At 53.5% G+C, this 16,313-nt stretch overlaps 7 protein-coding genes across 7 annotated transcripts; 5 read left to right on the top strand and 2 right to left on the bottom strand.

Moving 5' to 3' along the window:
- Positions 1-32: 32 nt before the first annotated feature.
- CC84DRAFT_1083020 (uncharacterized protein) lies at positions 33-1,407 on the top strand (the record flags this gene model as incomplete). Its single annotated transcript, XM_018173999.1, has 3 exons — positions 33-155; positions 206-220; positions 280-1,407. The coding sequence occupies 3 exons, from the start codon at positions 33-35 to the stop codon at positions 1,405-1,407; spliced, it is 1,266 nt and encodes a 421-aa protein (XP_018041204.1).
- Positions 1,408-2,187: 780 nt separating this feature from the next.
- On the top strand, positions 2,188-3,731 carry CC84DRAFT_1173176 (uncharacterized protein; the record flags this gene model as incomplete). Its single annotated transcript, XM_018180012.1, has 5 exons — positions 2,188-2,415; positions 2,587-2,896; positions 3,026-3,122; positions 3,182-3,498; positions 3,547-3,731. 5 exons carry the CDS (start codon positions 2,188-2,190, stop codon positions 3,729-3,731), a joined length of 1,137 nt encoding a protein of 378 aa, XP_018041205.1.
- A 195-nt stretch (positions 3,732-3,926) lies between these two features.
- On the top strand, positions 3,927-5,323 carry CC84DRAFT_496428 (uncharacterized protein). The gene is made up of 2 exons (XM_018186527.1): positions 3,927-3,996; positions 4,084-5,323. Exon 2 carries the CDS (start codon positions 4,208-4,210, stop codon positions 5,201-5,203), a length of 996 nt encoding a protein of 331 aa, XP_018041206.1. The 5' UTR covers positions 3,927-3,996; positions 4,084-4,207; the 3' UTR covers positions 5,204-5,323.
- Positions 5,324-5,785: 462 nt separating this feature from the next.
- CC84DRAFT_1173178 (uncharacterized protein) lies at positions 5,786-7,187 on the bottom strand (the record flags this gene model as incomplete). The annotated part of the gene is made up of 3 exons (XM_018180013.1): positions 5,786-5,807; positions 5,939-6,858; positions 6,915-7,187. The coding sequence occupies 3 exons, from the start codon at positions 7,185-7,187 to the stop codon at positions 5,786-5,788; spliced, it is 1,215 nt and encodes a 404-aa protein (XP_018041207.1).
- Positions 7,188-8,206: 1,019 nt separating this feature from the next.
- CC84DRAFT_1161686 (uncharacterized protein) lies at positions 8,207-8,744 on the top strand. Its single transcript, XM_018177804.1, has 2 exons — positions 8,207-8,566; positions 8,615-8,744. Exon 1 carries the CDS (start codon positions 8,351-8,353, stop codon positions 8,549-8,551), a length of 201 nt encoding a protein of 66 aa, XP_018041208.1. The 5' UTR covers positions 8,207-8,350; the 3' UTR covers positions 8,552-8,566; positions 8,615-8,744.
- Positions 8,745-10,852: 2,108 nt separating this feature from the next.
- Positions 10,853-13,540, bottom strand: CC84DRAFT_1139706 (homoaconitase). Its single transcript, XM_018176250.1, has 2 exons — positions 13,466-13,540; positions 10,853-13,412 (listed from the first exon to the last, which is right to left on the bottom strand). Exons 1-2 carry the CDS (start codon positions 13,514-13,516, stop codon positions 10,944-10,946), a joined length of 2,520 nt encoding a protein of 839 aa, XP_018041209.1. The 5' UTR covers positions 13,517-13,540; the 3' UTR covers positions 10,853-10,943.
- A 141-nt stretch (positions 13,541-13,681) lies between these two features.
- On the top strand, positions 13,682-15,657 carry CC84DRAFT_1161688 (phosphoserine aminotransferase-like protein). The gene is made up of 2 exons (XM_018177805.1): positions 13,682-15,159; positions 15,412-15,657. The coding sequence occupies exons 1-2, from the start codon at positions 13,950-13,952 to the stop codon at positions 15,477-15,479; spliced, it is 1,278 nt and encodes a 425-aa protein (XP_018041210.1). The 5' UTR covers positions 13,682-13,949; the 3' UTR covers positions 15,480-15,657.
- Positions 15,658-16,313: the final 656 nt, after the last annotated feature.

The following is a 16,313-nucleotide window of genomic DNA, read 5'->3' on the forward strand; positions in this document are numbered from 1 at the left end:
ATGTGGAAGCGAACATCGTAGGCCACAGCCCGATGCCCATTACGCCGGAGGGCCTCATCATCGAAGCTTGGTCGCAGGGCTATCTCGTCGGCAGTTTAATCATCATGACCTTCATTACCCTTGCCAATATGCGCAGAGGAGTGCTTTTGCACAAGGTAAGGACTTTTCACGCCAAGACAAAAATTGCCGCTGACTAAGTGTTCAGATGATTCTCATAGAGGTACTGCGCAGCTCTGATATATTGTGTGCTTCTTGAACGCTTATTAACTTCTATCGCAGCTACTTTTTGGGATATGGCAGGGCTTTTGGCTGTTTCCCGGTGGCCAAGCTAGCAGCTGGTGGCTCTCGGTCGCCGCGATCCCCCTCAACATGTCGTGGTTCCTGCACAACATCATCTCCTGGATGAAGATCAAACCTTTCCTCTCTCGGTTCTGGAGTCTCGTCTTTTTGTACACATGCCTGCTTTCGTTCCCCTACTGGGTCATCGAGATTTACGCCAATTTTTCCTACTTCAACGGAAACAGCAAATGGTTCACCAGAACACGCCCACTCGAACTTCTCTTCCGGGACCCTTGGTGGATCATCACAACCGTCTACTTATTCACCATCATTAAAACACACTACGCCATGACTATCAGAGACATCATCCGGATTTCTCCGCGCTTTGGCATTATGCTCGCCTCGATGATCATAAGCATCAGCTTTGTCATCTGCGATGTGTGCGCTGTCACCGGTGCCCTCAGGATCGGTGGCGCCTCCACCGGCATCAATCCCTTCTGGAAGCTGGCTTTTGTGTTCAAGTGCCTCACAGATTCAGTCATTCTGGACGACTTCAAAATGGCACTTGATCGGTTACGAGCATTCAAAATCAGCCGTCTGGGCAGCTATTCGGCAGACGACAGCGACCGTCGAATCCGCAATGACAACAATCTCGTCCAGACCTGGGAAAAGGCCGAGCGCGAAGCAAGAGAGAACCAACGCAATCTGTCGGATATGGGGACCAGCTCGGATGGCCACGATCCGCACGAAAAGGGTGAGGGCTCGGGGCGCTTCCATTTTCCCTTCCAGAATAGCCACCCTGGGAAACAAAAGGAGCCTGTGTCTAGACCGGACCAGTCGTTCTTCCAGCAGGGCGAGCAGTACCGTGACCCTTTGTCGATGGTGCGGAGCGCTTTCGACGATGACTCTGGGCCTTCCTCAGTGCAGTCACTGAATGCTACACACCAGCCGAAGAAGCAGAATCAAGGTGGAGATCAAACGTGGTTTGATGAGACGGACCCTACCGACACGAGGGATGTGGATGTGCTGGAACTGTACGCCAACGCGCAGCGCGATGTCGAGGGTCAACGTGCGCCGCAGAGTCCGGTGCGAAAAGACTTTCCACGGCGCTCGCACACAACAGTCTGAGTAGGCTCAATCCTCCAACCACCACCGTCTGCTTCCACCAGCGATGTGTAATCTCGATATTTCGCCGCGACCGCACGCAAACAGGCCCGACGTCGAACACGACGATTGTCCGTGCGTGGAGGATCCATGATCTGCAGATGAGATCTACCCAATCCGAAAGGTTGGCATTGCAAGCTGGGGGCGGAACCGACATGCATCACGGCGTTATGCTTCTCTTTACAGATACCCAGGGTCAGTTCCCATGTACAGCTAGTATATTTATAGTTATATGGTTGATCCTTCAGCATCAATCCTATCTTCTGAAATACATATATTCACCCTCATCCTTCCATTGTTACTTCTAGGTGTGTTTTCGCTAAACCCTTCATGGAACTAGCGGGGTCGCGCGACGCTGCCTGCATGCTTGGGGCTCCCACCTCAACAGACTCACCGGTACCAGCGACCGCAGCTGTGCAGGTGCTTCGCTTCGCCCACAGTCCTGAGCTATCGTCCATGGGCTGCTGTATCGCACATGCTCTATCCCACCGCTATGTCTTCCTCGCTCGCCCATTCACTGAGTGAAAGTGCATCCTGATGCTAGAGATTACACGTACACGCAGTCTCTTGACATTCTTGATAATAAGCTATAATACTTGGTCATTCCGCGAGATGTAAACATAGACGGCAGTGTTACTAGGCATTTATACAAACAAGCTTTAATGTCACATCGCTGCTTTCACCGCGAGCGAACGTTCCCTTTCACTGTCACCCGCTCCCGCTACCCACGGCAACCCACCCAAAATGGCAACGCCAAACGATCAGCCGGACATGAATCTGATTGTAAAGCTCTTGGAAGACATACAACGACACCCGCCGGCCTTTACTGTGAAGACGTTGCTCGCGCAACACTACGTCTCGATTGGGTGGTTTGACGCCGCTGTAGACTACATTGCAGAGCTGAAGCGTGAGGCGCCCGGTGATGCTGAAATGAAACCTTTGGAAGAGTTTGCGCATGCGACAAAAGCGGAGGTATGACACTAAGGTTAGGGTGTGGGGATGGAGAGCTGATGGTATATAGAGTGCCAAAGCAGCAGCAGGCACCAATACGAGCGAAGCCAGAGCAGCCGTCAGAGCACCTGAGAAGTCAATCCCGAAGACGAAAGCGACTGTGAAGCCGACACCACTGAACTGTCAAACGAGAACGGCGTCAATTCTGGCAACAACTCCCGGAAGGACTTAGTCGAGGGCTACCGCGGTCTGCGTCAGAAGGCGAAGGGCATCATCAACGATCTATCACGTCTCCAAGCCCAGCAGAGGCAGATTGGAACACCGATATCAGGACTTTCTGCGAGAATCCAAGCCATCTTGGTGGGCCAAGTCTCATCTGGAATCGTGACTGTCCGGCCGGCGGCCAATCCTCAGCTCGTGGTGCGCGCGATCCAGGGCAATCCTGAAAAGGGTATGGATATTGTAATCGCTGATCTTCAGGATGATATATACTACCAGAGGGGTACGTCCATTGCATGCCCGGTCCTCCTTTCTTTTCTGGTCGTCCACTGCGGACCAAAAGGGACTGACACAATATACAGTACAGTTGCAAAATCCGAATGATGACTATATCCGCGATATACTATTCAAGCGCAAAATTGGAGTAGAAAAGGCAATGCCAGTCATGCTGAGAATCCACTGAGAGCTTGGCTATTTATGCATGCCGAGCATGAGAACCTCAGGCGCCGGTACGCCAACGACACCACAATGTCGCTTGAGGAGCCAATTAGCGGGATCCCTCGAGAAGACTTAACGTCACCGAGACTAATTACGCGTGGGATCTATCCGAGCCTGTACAAGCGATCACGGCGAACGGCGGCGTGATGCGTAATCCGTTGGGCAGAGACATGTTCACGCCGAAGGATGGGCGCCGTATATTGATGAGCCCGCATGGGAAGCCGCTGGATCAAATACAGGCCAGACAACCTGAATATTCGCAGGGCGTGAGTCCGGAGACAATTCAACGATTAGAGGAATTGGCAGACGTAATGCTAGGCGAAGAGGAGAGAGATCAGATGACGAGTCGTAGGGAGATAGGCGATTTCCAGGCTTATTTCACTACTTGTAAGTCTTTTTACTATGTCTCGTACTGATGAGCTAATCATTGGACAGTACTAGACCGCAAGCAGAAGACTGTAGAGGCGTTCAGATGCCCCGCTTATGACACGCACACCGGCGACGCTAAAGCTACTGAGCTGTGCATTCACAAAGCTGGGAAATTCACCACGCAGGTTGCGGCCCACTTGATGAAGAAATGGGGAGAGCTGGGGCCGCCTAAAGGCTGTGTGGTTATATGAACACATGAGGGAATTGGAATTCAGAGCGGCATGAAGAGGACAGCTGGAAAGGTTCCTGTCTCGGTGATCTGAGACTTCTGCTTCAAGACGATGCGAGAGTCTTACTGAAAGATACAATGCAGAGCTACGCCGGGTCCTATTCAACTCCTTAGTGGAGAGCACTGACTAATTGAGGGTTCTAGCCTCGTTCATCTGATACTCCTGGTCCATACAATGTGTTTCCATGAAACACTAATTTGAAGAATAGGCACAAGTTTAGTATATGGTAAGACTTCACTGCAAAATGCCGAGATTCGCCCATTCACCTTCACACTCGTGGGGAAGGTGAACAGTGCTCGCCTAACAAACACAGATCCCACAATTTGACATCTCTACCATATCTCCTTAAAGCACCCACCCCGAACCAATCAGCAAACCCTCACTTAACACCACGATTTTAACATCGTACCAACCTCGTCAACTCCGTCCAAGCAGCCATGTTGCTCCTCCAACTAATCACGCCCCTACTACTCCTCACCGCTTCCGTCGCCGCTCGGGGGCCACACACCCGCAAAAAGACCCCATGGGGCGCCGACACCCTCTCCTCCCTCTACTCACGCACATCAACGCCGACCACTAGCGCGACCAGCGCTCCCCCGACGGTCGTGTACCCCGCGCCCACGACCCTACTCGACAATCGGAAGTACAAGCGTACACTTGCAAAGTCTCGGACCGTCGAGTCACCCACGACTCCCCCGCCACCGCTGCCCCCCGTTCGCACGGGTGCGCCCCCGACTATCGAGAACGGAGAGGACGAGGAACTGCATGTGAATCGGCCTGAAGTCGAGCCCAAGGTTGAGCAACACGGTCCATCGACGCCCCAAGCTCAATCCGCCACGCCCACGCCATCTATACAGCTAGAGACTACGATCATGGTCTACCGCGAGACGCGCTCAGCTTCCAAGACGCCGGCTCCACCTCCGGAAAGCGTCGACCGAAAGCAAGCTTCCGATGACTGGTATTTGGAGAAGCTAAAGCGGCTTTCATGTTGGCTCTCGAGAAATTGCGACCCTTCAGTGCAGTCTTATTCTACCACCTCCCTCACGCCGCCCACCGAAAACGCTCAGCCTCGGGATTTTATCACCTCTTTCACACCACTCACCGAAGCCGCAACTTCCAATGTCCCGCGCCCCTCCGAGAAGCCAAAGGTGAAGCCAGAAGCGCTCCGTGCTTCTGGCAAGGACAAGCCAATCCTGGATCGTACGCTGTGCAAGCCGTGCATTGACATTATGCGGCGCTGCATGGTCGAGCGCGTGCAGGCTGGCGGGGCCATGGATGACGCGACCTATAGAAAGTGCATGCGTCAGCTATGCTTCTTTGATGAGCGGTGGCCTGCTAGGTGTAAGGCGGGTGGGAGATGTGGGGATTCGTTCGATTGTCCGAAGAGTGAGGTGCTGCTCAGAGATTGGGATGAGGATGGTTTTTATAGATGAGAGGTAGACATGGGGACGGGCGAGTGCGAGGTCATGATTTGGAAGGTATAAGGCTTTCGTGATGGGAGCAAGAGCTTTGTGGATAAATTGATGTAAAGAATGCCATCACTGGAAAATGTATTCATGGAAGACGTGGCACTGCCTTGTAGCAATATGGCTTGTGTGATTGACTTTTCTTTAACTTGCACTAGAATACCTATAATCTCGTAGCATCTTGGTAGCTCTCCGTCCCTGTTTCAAATGCCGACACAAGAGAGAGTTTCTATAAAGAGTTCCAGTTGCCGAAAGGATCCCCGTCAAATCAGGAACTCCATCGCCAAACGGGGAAGCGTCCGAAGCATCAGCCACGCTCTATCACGAGCAACCACTACCGCTGCACGATATGTACCGCGTCCAGAGCCGTATCTTCCCCACTGATATGCTCTAACCCCACCCTATCCCGTCCCCTCTTGTCCAACTCCGTATCGCGGTAAATTCCCCGCTGAATCCCGTAGCCATCTGCATCATATCCACAAAGCGGCTCACCATGAGACGGATACAATGCAGAAAAACTTTCACTTGATTGTCACAGTCCAGACCACTCTACAGGCGGTTTTCAAGGATGCTGGCAAAGACATAGTAAGAGATTTCATTCGCGCAAGAACTGGTATCGTAAAAATCTATGCACGACAATTTTGGAAAGCGAAATCCGCTTTGGGCGCACACCACATCAGCCAAGCAACAACCCACCCATACCCTGCAACTCGTTCAAAGGCTGCAAGAACCGAAGCGTTCATCCACCACAACTTGCTCTTCCGGTACTGCTTCCAGTTGTACTGGACCAAACCCTCGAGCACAAATGATAAAGGTTGTATGCACCAGAAGACCATCGTGCCCCTGCCCCACGCACACTTCCCGCCGTACAACCATGTGACTGTTGCGTGCATGATAGCCGAGAGCACGAAAACAAGGCAATTGTTTAGTATCCTGGAGAACGATGTGCCCTGCGGAATGCGAAGTGCCTTGGTAAACGTCGATGCGTGGAAGTTGAACGACTTGTATACGAGGCGATGCCAGAAGTTGGCCCAGAAACGTCGCATGGTGTAGGCCTCGGACACTGGGCCAAATAGCGGCGGCCACTCCCACGGTTGGTCGATGCCAGTCGCGATGAAGATGATGGCCAAGAGGTCGTGGAAGGCAGATAGAGATAGAACGTCAGGAATAAACTTGTTGGCGGCTAACAAGAGGCGGATCTGGAGTTCTCGGACCGTGACAGGCGATGTGACTAGCCCTTCTGGTTGTGACTGCAGGAATAGACGTCGCAGGATCCCTTCTTTCTCTGGACTTAAGTCTGAGCGAACGAAACCGCCGATCGTCGCCGACACCCTGTACTCAAAGTAGAGCTTCATGGCGACATAGTTGATCAGCAAGTACACGCAATGAATCAGCACAGCTGACCATTTGCTCCTAGTCGCGAGAGCGTGACGTGATGCCGGGGCTTCGACTGGTTTGTCTTTGTAAGTCTCGCTCGAAGGTTTGGCAAAAACGATAGTGCTCTTCTGTTCGGGCCACAGATAGGGGTTCTCCCAAGCCAGCCCGATGCCTCTGGCATTGTAAGCGCGTTTCCAACCTGCTCTCCATGAGGTATCGAGCTCTTTGGTCTTGTCTTTGGTCACCTGTGTCCACTTGTCAGCCTCACTAAACACCCACAGAGACCCGATACTCAACGTACGCTCACCCTGCTTCCCGGCATGAAGCATAAAGCTACCATGTAAGAGAAGAGAATAATCACAAACCGAGAGTAAGTGTCATTAAAGTACTTATTTGGTGAGAGGTTCGGCGATGTGTACAATGCACCGCTTGCCGGGGCCAAAAGTACTATGAATCCAGTCCATTTGCCAAGGTCGGGGACACAGCCCACGGCGAGACAAGTGGCACAAAATGAAAAAGCCCATGCAATATGCTGTGCTGCTAAAGCTAATGTCCACTCATCCTGGAGTGCCATGTCGAAAAAGGGTCAAGAATTGAAAAAATAAATAATGTAAATAGACTGTGGAGAAATCAAGTTCAGTTGTAAAGAGTGTCAAGAATCGGAAATCGATGTGCAAAGAGTCTTGAGAAGTGAATATCAATGATTGTAAAAGAGTGTCGTAGAATCAGAAACCAGCCGTAAAGATCTGACGGAAGATAATGGTGAAGGAAGGTAGTTGCTCATCGCAGCGAAGTTCAGCTTCGTGGAGCATATAACCTCTTCAACGGACATTTCTTCTGGCTTGTTTTGCGCATGACCTATGCAGCAGCCTGGTCATTGCTGTAAAGACGACGGAAATTCGATACATCGTGCCGTTCATGTCGGACGTTAGTTGAGTGCGAGTTCATACTGGCCTCCATGTTCTACACCAAGATGCGTCGGACTTGAGTCTCGTAAAATGTGAGAGGAAGGAAAGTTTCGGTACCATAAGGCCTGGGCAGCCTGATCGGAGAGTGGGCGTCGCGTAGACATGTAGGGTTCACCTATGTTCGGACCTGTAATGCTCTTGGTATGGCGTTGCCCCGACCATCTCATTCGTGCCGACGTAGGCGAGGTTGGTCATACGGGGCGCAGCTGGGGGCGCCAAGGAGTGAGATTAGCTAATTCAGCCTTGGGGATCGGACTTTTGGACTTAGCGCGTTCGCTAGGCATGTTTCAAGCCAATTACAGTGATGACTCGGGCGATACAACATCTGCAGCTTGCCCTTGTCGAGTTAGCGAAATGCTTGTATCCCCATGCACAGACTGGTTAGTGCGTTTCAAGGAATGCAGCCCTACGGAAGTGTTCAAAGCGGTGACATCTCTCGCGCGACTGTATCTTGGAGTTCTCATGCTACTGTCTGAAGCCATCGGAGTATCGCTTCGGACGCTGTGCCATCTCCCTGTTCAGGTATCGTGCGCGAGTAGGCGGAGTAGCCAACACCGAAATTTCCATTGTAGAGGTGCTTGGAGGGACAATATAAAGCTTCTTGGATTCTCCTCCCCAAGATCATCATCACACTCACTACCATTCCAATCAACTACTCTTCACTTTACTTCACTTCACTTCACAGTCACTCTTTCTGCCCGGTCGCAGCTTCCTTCTAATCAACGCTCAAACTTCTCCCATCAGCAACCAACCAACCGACTCAATCAAAATGAAGTTCTTCGCTATCATCGCCATTGCTTTCGCTTCCGTTGCCGTTGCCTGCAAGGACGACAACATCTTCTGCGCTCCTGGCATGGGTGCTTGCAACGCCCCTGACGCCAACTGCGCTAAGAAGCGCTCTCCCTTCACCGTCGCCCGCGCTATCCTCCACGCGGACGCTGAGGCCCAGATCAACGCCGACACCGAGTAAGCGATCACGCGAACAGTATGGCTTCTCCAACATCCACATACGACTCCGCTGACACCAATGCAGCTATAGACAACATTAGATGGACAGTATTGCATTGGAGGAGTTGGAAGTTGGTGGCATTTTGGGGGTATTTGAGTAAATTCGCATTCAGTCATTACCGAGATAGATTTTAAATTGATTGGATTGAGTAGAATATCCCTCTCATCGTTGCAGTGAAATATGCGCTTTGGTCCGATGGTTGGTCTGGTATATTAAGCTTGAACGTGGACGGGAGCCTGCTTTGTAGACTACGCAAAACAGAAGCAGTGTAAGCACAAAAACGCAGACATCAGTGGCTCCGCCTCAGCTGGCCTCTTAGATAAATTTCGCAAAGGGGCAACACCCTCGAAGATCCATGGGAATCAGAATGCAGATGAGCTGCGCGGCATAGGTACATGGCTGCTAAGTCTGGCGAGGCATCATCGTTTCGACAGATACTGTGAAAGTCATTATGGCACAATAGGTACTATCTCATTCGTGTGGATGACCATGGGGAAATGGGCACGTTGATCTGGAAGCGAGGGCTGCCAACAACGCCAGCGCACCATGAACACTACACAGTCTCTCTCAACAACTGTGGTCGAAATCATAGTCAAGGAAGATGCAATTGCGTCTCCGTAAAAGCAATCCCGCTCACACTCACACGGGCAAGCATCAATTGCACGGCGTATCTCAGGAATACGAAGTGAGTTGCTACACCATCTCTAACACAGTTCGGAACGGTCTCCATTACCTTGTACCCAACGTACCAAACGACAACACGTCACAATGAATCTACCCTCCTCCTTGCTCATCTTACTCTTGAGCACGACCGCACTCGCCTAGAGCTGGAAGACCTACGCCCCCTGGAAGGTCAGCAAGTCCAACACATGCAGCACCGGCGCCCTCGCAGCCTTCATACCCCCAAACGTTCCCCGTCCCGCTGCAACTTCCCACCACTAACTCCTGCAGCCCGTCTGCGTCGCCCCGCCAAGATTTACCGGTCTCGTCGCTCGCAACCGCTTCGAAGGAGACTACGAGCGCTGCGCCAGATACTTCAACAAGAATCACAGCCTTGTGGCCAAGGCGTGCCGCAAGCGATTCAAGAAGGTGACGAAGAAGGGCAAGATTCCAAAGAGGTATGATGACTGCGCGCGCAAGGAGAAGAAGAAAAAGTGTGGGAAGAAGGCCGACAAGACGCACCCGGGTGATGCGTATTCGCATAGTGGAAAGGGGCAGAAAAACATTTCAAAGGAGCTCCCGGTTCTCATGTAGGCGTGATATCGATCGTGGCTCAAGGTCTTCTTGTCGGAGGTGTGATGGGGTACGCTTGGGGTCGGGCCATGCTCTAGGTGGGATGTTTAGAAGAACCAATGTGCCACACCCTATCGTGTATTGTGGAACACCTCGATCTTGTAGAGTTAGCCTCTGGCTTTGATTATTTGGGTTTTGTTTACTTTTGGGAGAGGAGATGTGGTAAAGACTCCGGTGGTATTTTTGAAAGATTTTTGCCAACATGAAGTCTCGTCAAGAAATAACTTGATTCCACAGACCGAGTCAAACTTGCTTTCCCGCAAGGGTGTCGGGTATTCGAACCCGGCGAACACTTTACTGAGGTTTGTTGGTGTTGAATGGCGAGACTGAGAGCTGTGACCTACGAGAACGGCACTGCGTCTCCCATCCCACCAACCAGCCACACCATTTGGCTCGGACGAAAGTGCCCCACAACCATGTCAGGACACGAAGATGTATCGTCCCTTCAACAGAAACCAGTCCCATTCTTTAACCTGTGCATCGCTGCTCCCGTTAATATCCACACTAAAGTCCATTGTACAGTACCTAAATACCTTCGAGATAAACCTGTTATGCCCATTACCCTAGTCCTCCACCTCCTAGCGGTATCTGCCGCCTGTTCGTCGATCGCTCCTTCCTCAACTCTCGGCGCAACTGCTACCCCACTAGCAATTTACTGTTTCAGCGTGCCGTGGAAGTGGATCTTTACGGCGATTGCAGTATACTGGTACAGCGTGCCCTCGAAGGTGATCTTTGCGTGGCTTTTGGTGTGTTGTTTCTGATGCGTCCCAAGGAACGCGGCGACGGCCGTGTATTCGCAGAGAGGAACCGCCGAGGCGGTACGAACGACTGAGGAGCACGCAATGTAGAAGAGGAAGGAGAAAGACGAGAGGAAGAGGCAGTAACAGGATAAGGACAAGAAGGGAAGAACACGGAGAACGCAGACCAATAATGCCGAACAGAGGAGGAGCTAGATTGACAACGCAATATGATACATCTATCTTCCAGAACGCCGCCCATGCTGAAAGTCAAAGGGTATACAAGTCCTATACAGCTGCTGAATACGCGTGCAATGCGATGTTTAACCCGTGCTTCCGATTTCCTTCTTTACCCAGCTCTCCAGACCACCAAGCGCGATAATCTCCTGGACGTTAGGCGGCAGCTCGCCAACCTTGACGCTCCACTTCTTACCGTCAGGTCCTTCCTGCACGTTGACGGTGCTCCTGCGCACGTCCCACTCGAGCGTCCAGCCCGTCCGCCTGGTCAGCTGCTTAGACTGCGAGGGCTGCGCCTGGGCCGCTGGTGGCGGTGAGTCGAGCGACTCACGGTTCTGCGAGGGCTCCTGCATATTCTGCTGTGAGCCAGCTGGTGCCGAAGAAGAGAAGACCTCGCGGAGGCGGTTGGCTAGCTTGGGTACCTCGACGCCCATGAGCGCATTGTTGATGCTGTTCCTGCTAAAGATGTTGCCAAAGCTACCTGCGACAACGAGCGGAATGCCCTTCGCGAGGATGGCGGTTGCGGCTTGCTCGCGACTGCTGCCACACCCGAAGTTGAAGCCCGAGACCAGTATATCTCCTGCTTTTGCGATGTTGCCGAATGTAGGATCGTAGTTCTCCATGCAAACTTCCGCCATCTTCTCGCGGGTAACGTCGTCTTGGTATGTGTATTTGCCCGGGTATATGCCATCGGTGTTGATGTTGTCGGCGTCACAGAAGACGATCTCGCCACCAATCTTCTCGGGGAAGCCAGGCAGGATGTCGGTGAGAGTCTCTGCCTCAGATCCCGCGTCCGGAGGGTTGACGGATTGGGTCTCGACAGCGGCGCTTTCGGCTGATTCGATCTGCTCCTCCGCCTGCTTGATAGCCCTCTCGAGCATGTCCTCAATCGTCATCATACGCTCCTCCTCCACAATGCCATCACCCTCGCCGCGGCGCACACCCGCGTAGTTGGCGGGCTCTTCGTACCAACCTGGTCCAGAGATCTTGCCAGCCAAAGCACTTGCCGCAACGACTTCAGGACTGGCGAGGTAAGCCTTGGCATCCGGTGAGCCCATTCGGCCCTTGAAGTTACGGTTGCTGGCACTGATGCCAACTTCGCCCGGCTCAAGCAAACCAGTACCGAGACCGATGCAGGGTCCGCAGCCTGCGGGTAGAGCCTGGGCACCCGCATCGAGGAGAGCCTGCCAATCGCCCAGCTCTTCGGAGGCCTTTTGCTCCGGAATGGACGCGGCAGCAATGTAGAAGTTGACATGATCTGGAAGCTTAGGAATCTTGCCGCCATTGGCAGCAGCCGCCTCCTTGAAAACCCTGGCGGCCGCGTGCAGGTCGGATGCCCGCGAGTTGGTGCAGGAGACAAGGTACGCCTTGTTGACCTTGATATCCTGAGCCTGCAGTTCGGCGAGCGGGGTTGCGACCTTGACAGAGTTGGGTCCAGACACATAGGGAGAGAGCGTGGACAAGTCGAGGAAGAGCTCCTTGGCGTACACTGCTCCCTTGTCCGCAGCCAAGGCGGGCTTGAAGATTTCGCCAGCTTCCTTCCCGACGATACCGGTCGAGGTGAACAGTTTGTCAATACGTTCGTGTTGGAACTGCTCCTGGTGGTGGTCTTTGTATTCACTTTGGGCTCCGAACATGGCGGCATCTGTAGCACGCGCTCGTAGCCAACTGTGAAGAACCGAGTCAATGGGGAACAGTCCCGTGAGTGCACCCCACTCAGTCGTCATGTTTGCGATCGTGAGACGTTCGTCCACAGGAATAGTTCGCAGAGTCTCGTCGCTACCGGTGAACTCGATAGCGTGGTTCAGTACCTCGTCCTTGTTGAAGAGCCCAGCGAGGGCAACGATGACATCCTTGCCCGTCACGCCGTCCGGCAATGCGCCCGTAAGATTGACCTTGGCGACCGGAGGAACCTGCCACCACGTCTTTCCGGTTGCCCAAATGCTTGCAGCGTCGGTGCGCACGACCGGTGTCCCCAAGCACCCAATGCCTCCGTACATGTTGGAATGGCTGTCGGAAGCCACGGCGACGGTGCCTGGCCACGCGTAGCCCTCTTCGACCATGATCTGGTGGCCGATGCCGCGTCCGGCCGGGTAGAAAACGACATCCTGCTTCTTCGCGAACTCCTCGATTTGGTTGTACTTCTTTAGGTTCTTCTCTGTCTTGTTCTGGACGTCGTGGTCGAGCGTCATGACGATCTGCTTCTGGTCATGGATCTTGGTTGCACCAATGGACATGAACTTCAGCGCCACCGGCCACGAATTGTCGTGGGTCATGCATTTGTGCGGCTGCAGCGTGACATAGTCGCCGGATCTGATCGTTTTGCCCTCTGCCACGCCAACAGCATATCGTTGGACGATCTTCTCTGTGAGCGTCTGCGGTACCTTGGCCTTCTGCTGGAAGGTAGAGAGGTAGCTGGCGGCGGGTCCCTCCTTCAGAGAGGGAAACACGTCCGGGGATGAGTCGTATAGCCGTCTTGCGGAGCAGAAGGTGCGCTGAGCGGCAACAGGACGCGGAGGTTGCGATGTGACTCGGAGAGGAAGGCGCGCCCGGGACTGTACACAATGTCAGCGGGCGAACAGCGCGCAACGGGCGCACCAAAACATACCAGAGCTTGGGTCCGGCACAGCGACCGCGCTGCTCTCATAGACATGGCCATTGCGACGTATATGGCAACCGACGGCGGCGTCGTGGTGGTGATGCTTGCTCCAGCTTCCCCAAAATTTCTGGCTTGGCAACCTCGGGCCGATCTCGCTCCAGTCATCTGCTCTTCTCACGCTGCCATTGGATCAGCCTGCGCGCGCTCAATTGCTTCACATAATACAATCATATGCAGTGTCCTCCCACGCAATTGACGTGGACCGCGTGGGACGCGCATTTCTTGGAGAATTGTCTGCAGCGCATTCCATTTGCCGGAAGCGGCACCGGCGCGGGCTCGATGCACTCCCGCGCAATTCATCATATGCTATGACTCTACCAGCTGGGTGACTCCGCTGAACTAACAACATTTGAACCGGCGAATTTCGCGCCTCCGTGTCTTCTTCTACTAATCATTCGACTGCGACCGAACAGCCAGCAACCCTTCCTTCGCCATGGTCAACCGCTCAGACGTGAACTACTTTGGTGCGGGGCCTGCGCCCCTCCCCACCGTCGTGCTTGAGAAGGCGTCCCAGGTGCTCCTGAACTACAGGGAAAAAGGCATTGGCCTCTGCGAGATCTCCCATCGGTCGCCCGAAGCGAACGAGATACTGGCCGAGGCGAAGCAGGCTCTCTCGACGCTGCTCGAAATTCCCGACGACTACGACATCCTCTTCCTGCAGAGCGGTGGCAGCGGCGAGTTCAGCGCGACCGTGTACAACCTCGTTGCGATATGGGTAGAGAAGAAGCGCGTAAAGATTGCCGCAGAGGTTGGCGACGACCAGGAAGAGGTGCTCAAGCGGCTGCGAAAAGTCGTTGACGAGGAGCTGAAGCTCGACTACCTTGTGACCGGCTCGTGGTCGCTCAAGGCGTCGCAAGAAGCTGCACGTCTGATCGGCGCGCAACACGTCAACGTCGCTACAGATGCGCGCAAGGCCAACGGCGGCAAGTTTGGCGTGATCCCGCCCGAAGACCAGTGGAGCCTCACGCCTCGCACGTCGGGTGGTGGAGCGGCTCTAGCCTACTTCTGCGACAACGAGACCGTCGATGGCGTCGAGTTCCCCGCCTTTCCGAAGAGCCTCGAAGGCGATGATGCTCCTCTTGTCTGCGCAGACATGTCCTCCAATTTCATCTCGCGGAAGGTCGACGTGCGAAAGTATGCCGTTATTTTCGGCGGCGCCCAGAAGAACATTGGCAACACGGGGATTGCCATCGTAATCATACGCAAGTCCCTGCTCCCGCCTCACTCCACACCGGCCTCGCCCGATCTGTTGAGACAGCTAAACCTCTCTGTGGGCCCCATTGTGCTTGACTATCCTACTATTGCCAAGAACAACTCGCTCTATAACACGCTGCCCATCTTCGATGTGTGGGTTGCTGGCCAAGTTATGAATGGCCTTGTCAACACATACGGCACGAAGCGAATCGGTGGTCAACAAGAGATATCAGATGAGAAGGCCAGTCTGATCTATGATACTCTTGACAAATACTCGGATATCTACCGGGTAGTCCCGGACAAGACGGTCCGCAGCAGGATGAACATCTGCTTCAGGGTCCACGGTGGAGACGCTGACAAGGAGAAGGCATTCCTTGCGGGTGCTGAGAAGCAGGGTCTGCTAGGCCTCAAGGGCCACCGCAGCGTGGGTGGCATTCGCGCAAGCAATTGTAAGTGAAGCTATATTTCCCCATTCGTTGCCACTTCAACTTCGGCCTGCAATTCCTAGAGCAAGTACAGGTACTCGTCTATGCTATGTACGCGCATGGACGGAAAGGTCAAAGTACCAGTCAGCCTGGCAAAGGTTCCAGATCCTTTGCGTCGATCTTAAGATTGCCCGGGACGATCCCCTTATGTCATCCAAGCATCATCTTTTGCAAGCAAAACCAAGGCAGCTCTGGCTAACCATTTGTGCATTGCAGACAATGCTGTGTCGCTGGAGGGGGTGAGGAAGCTAGTGGCATACCTTGAGGATTTTACGAAATCATGAGGGCAGGGCACCTGCACACGAGGCTGTAACGGCATATTGCAGCTTTTGTAGTGGACCAGAATATGCACCCAGCCACCCAGAATTACGCTGCTATGGCACGCACATCTTGGCCAGCGTCGTTCAACATGATGCTTTCCGTTAGCAGAGAGAGGTAGAAATCTATTCCGTGCTGATCTCCACCAACCTTACAACATGCCCACCCTCCACTACTACCTTCATCTAATTCTGCCAATATGCGCAGCCGTTATCAAATGCATAATCGGTTGTTTGTGATGAGGCACGTAGGACAGAGCTTGCGCCACGGTCGTTGGCAGCCCTGATGTTCTGGAAGAATTCCACGTGTGGCGGCCCTGATGCGTGAAGACTGGTCGGACTGCGGTGCCGTCTGTCCCAAAGATTCCTTCGTGAGACGTGGGACGAATCAAGCTTTTTTCTTGGTGCCGGCCACCCGCTGAACTCAAAGGCTACCGCAGCCCGTGTTCCGGCTTAGAGAGCATCTTATGACCCACCATGACCTTGCGAGGCTGCTGCAGCGACAGCGGTACGGAGGTGGCTTTTGAGGTTTGTTATCTTTGGAGCATTGTCGCCCTAGGCCATTCACAAACGCGTGATGTGATGTGCTCAGGATAGATGCGCACAGCAGCCCCTTGGCACCCCTACGAACATTGCGACGTGACTTGACTGGGGCACGGTCAGCTTGCAAGCTCCTGCTGCTCTTATCACCTTTCGAGGTTTCTGTACTTGAGTCGTTGAGGGCGCCTGCAAACCTGGGGAAGATCACGCTAGCGCGCGTGCTTCATCGACTCTAGCTCAGCAAATGCACCAACCGGGACA

This window comes from Paraphaeosphaeria sporulosa, assembly GCF_001642045.1.
Source record: "Paraphaeosphaeria sporulosa strain AP3s5-JAC2a unplaced genomic scaffold CC84scaffold_2, whole genome shotgun sequence".
Classification (NCBI taxonomy): domain Eukaryota; kingdom Fungi; phylum Ascomycota; class Dothideomycetes; order Pleosporales; family Didymosphaeriaceae; genus Paraphaeosphaeria; species Paraphaeosphaeria sporulosa.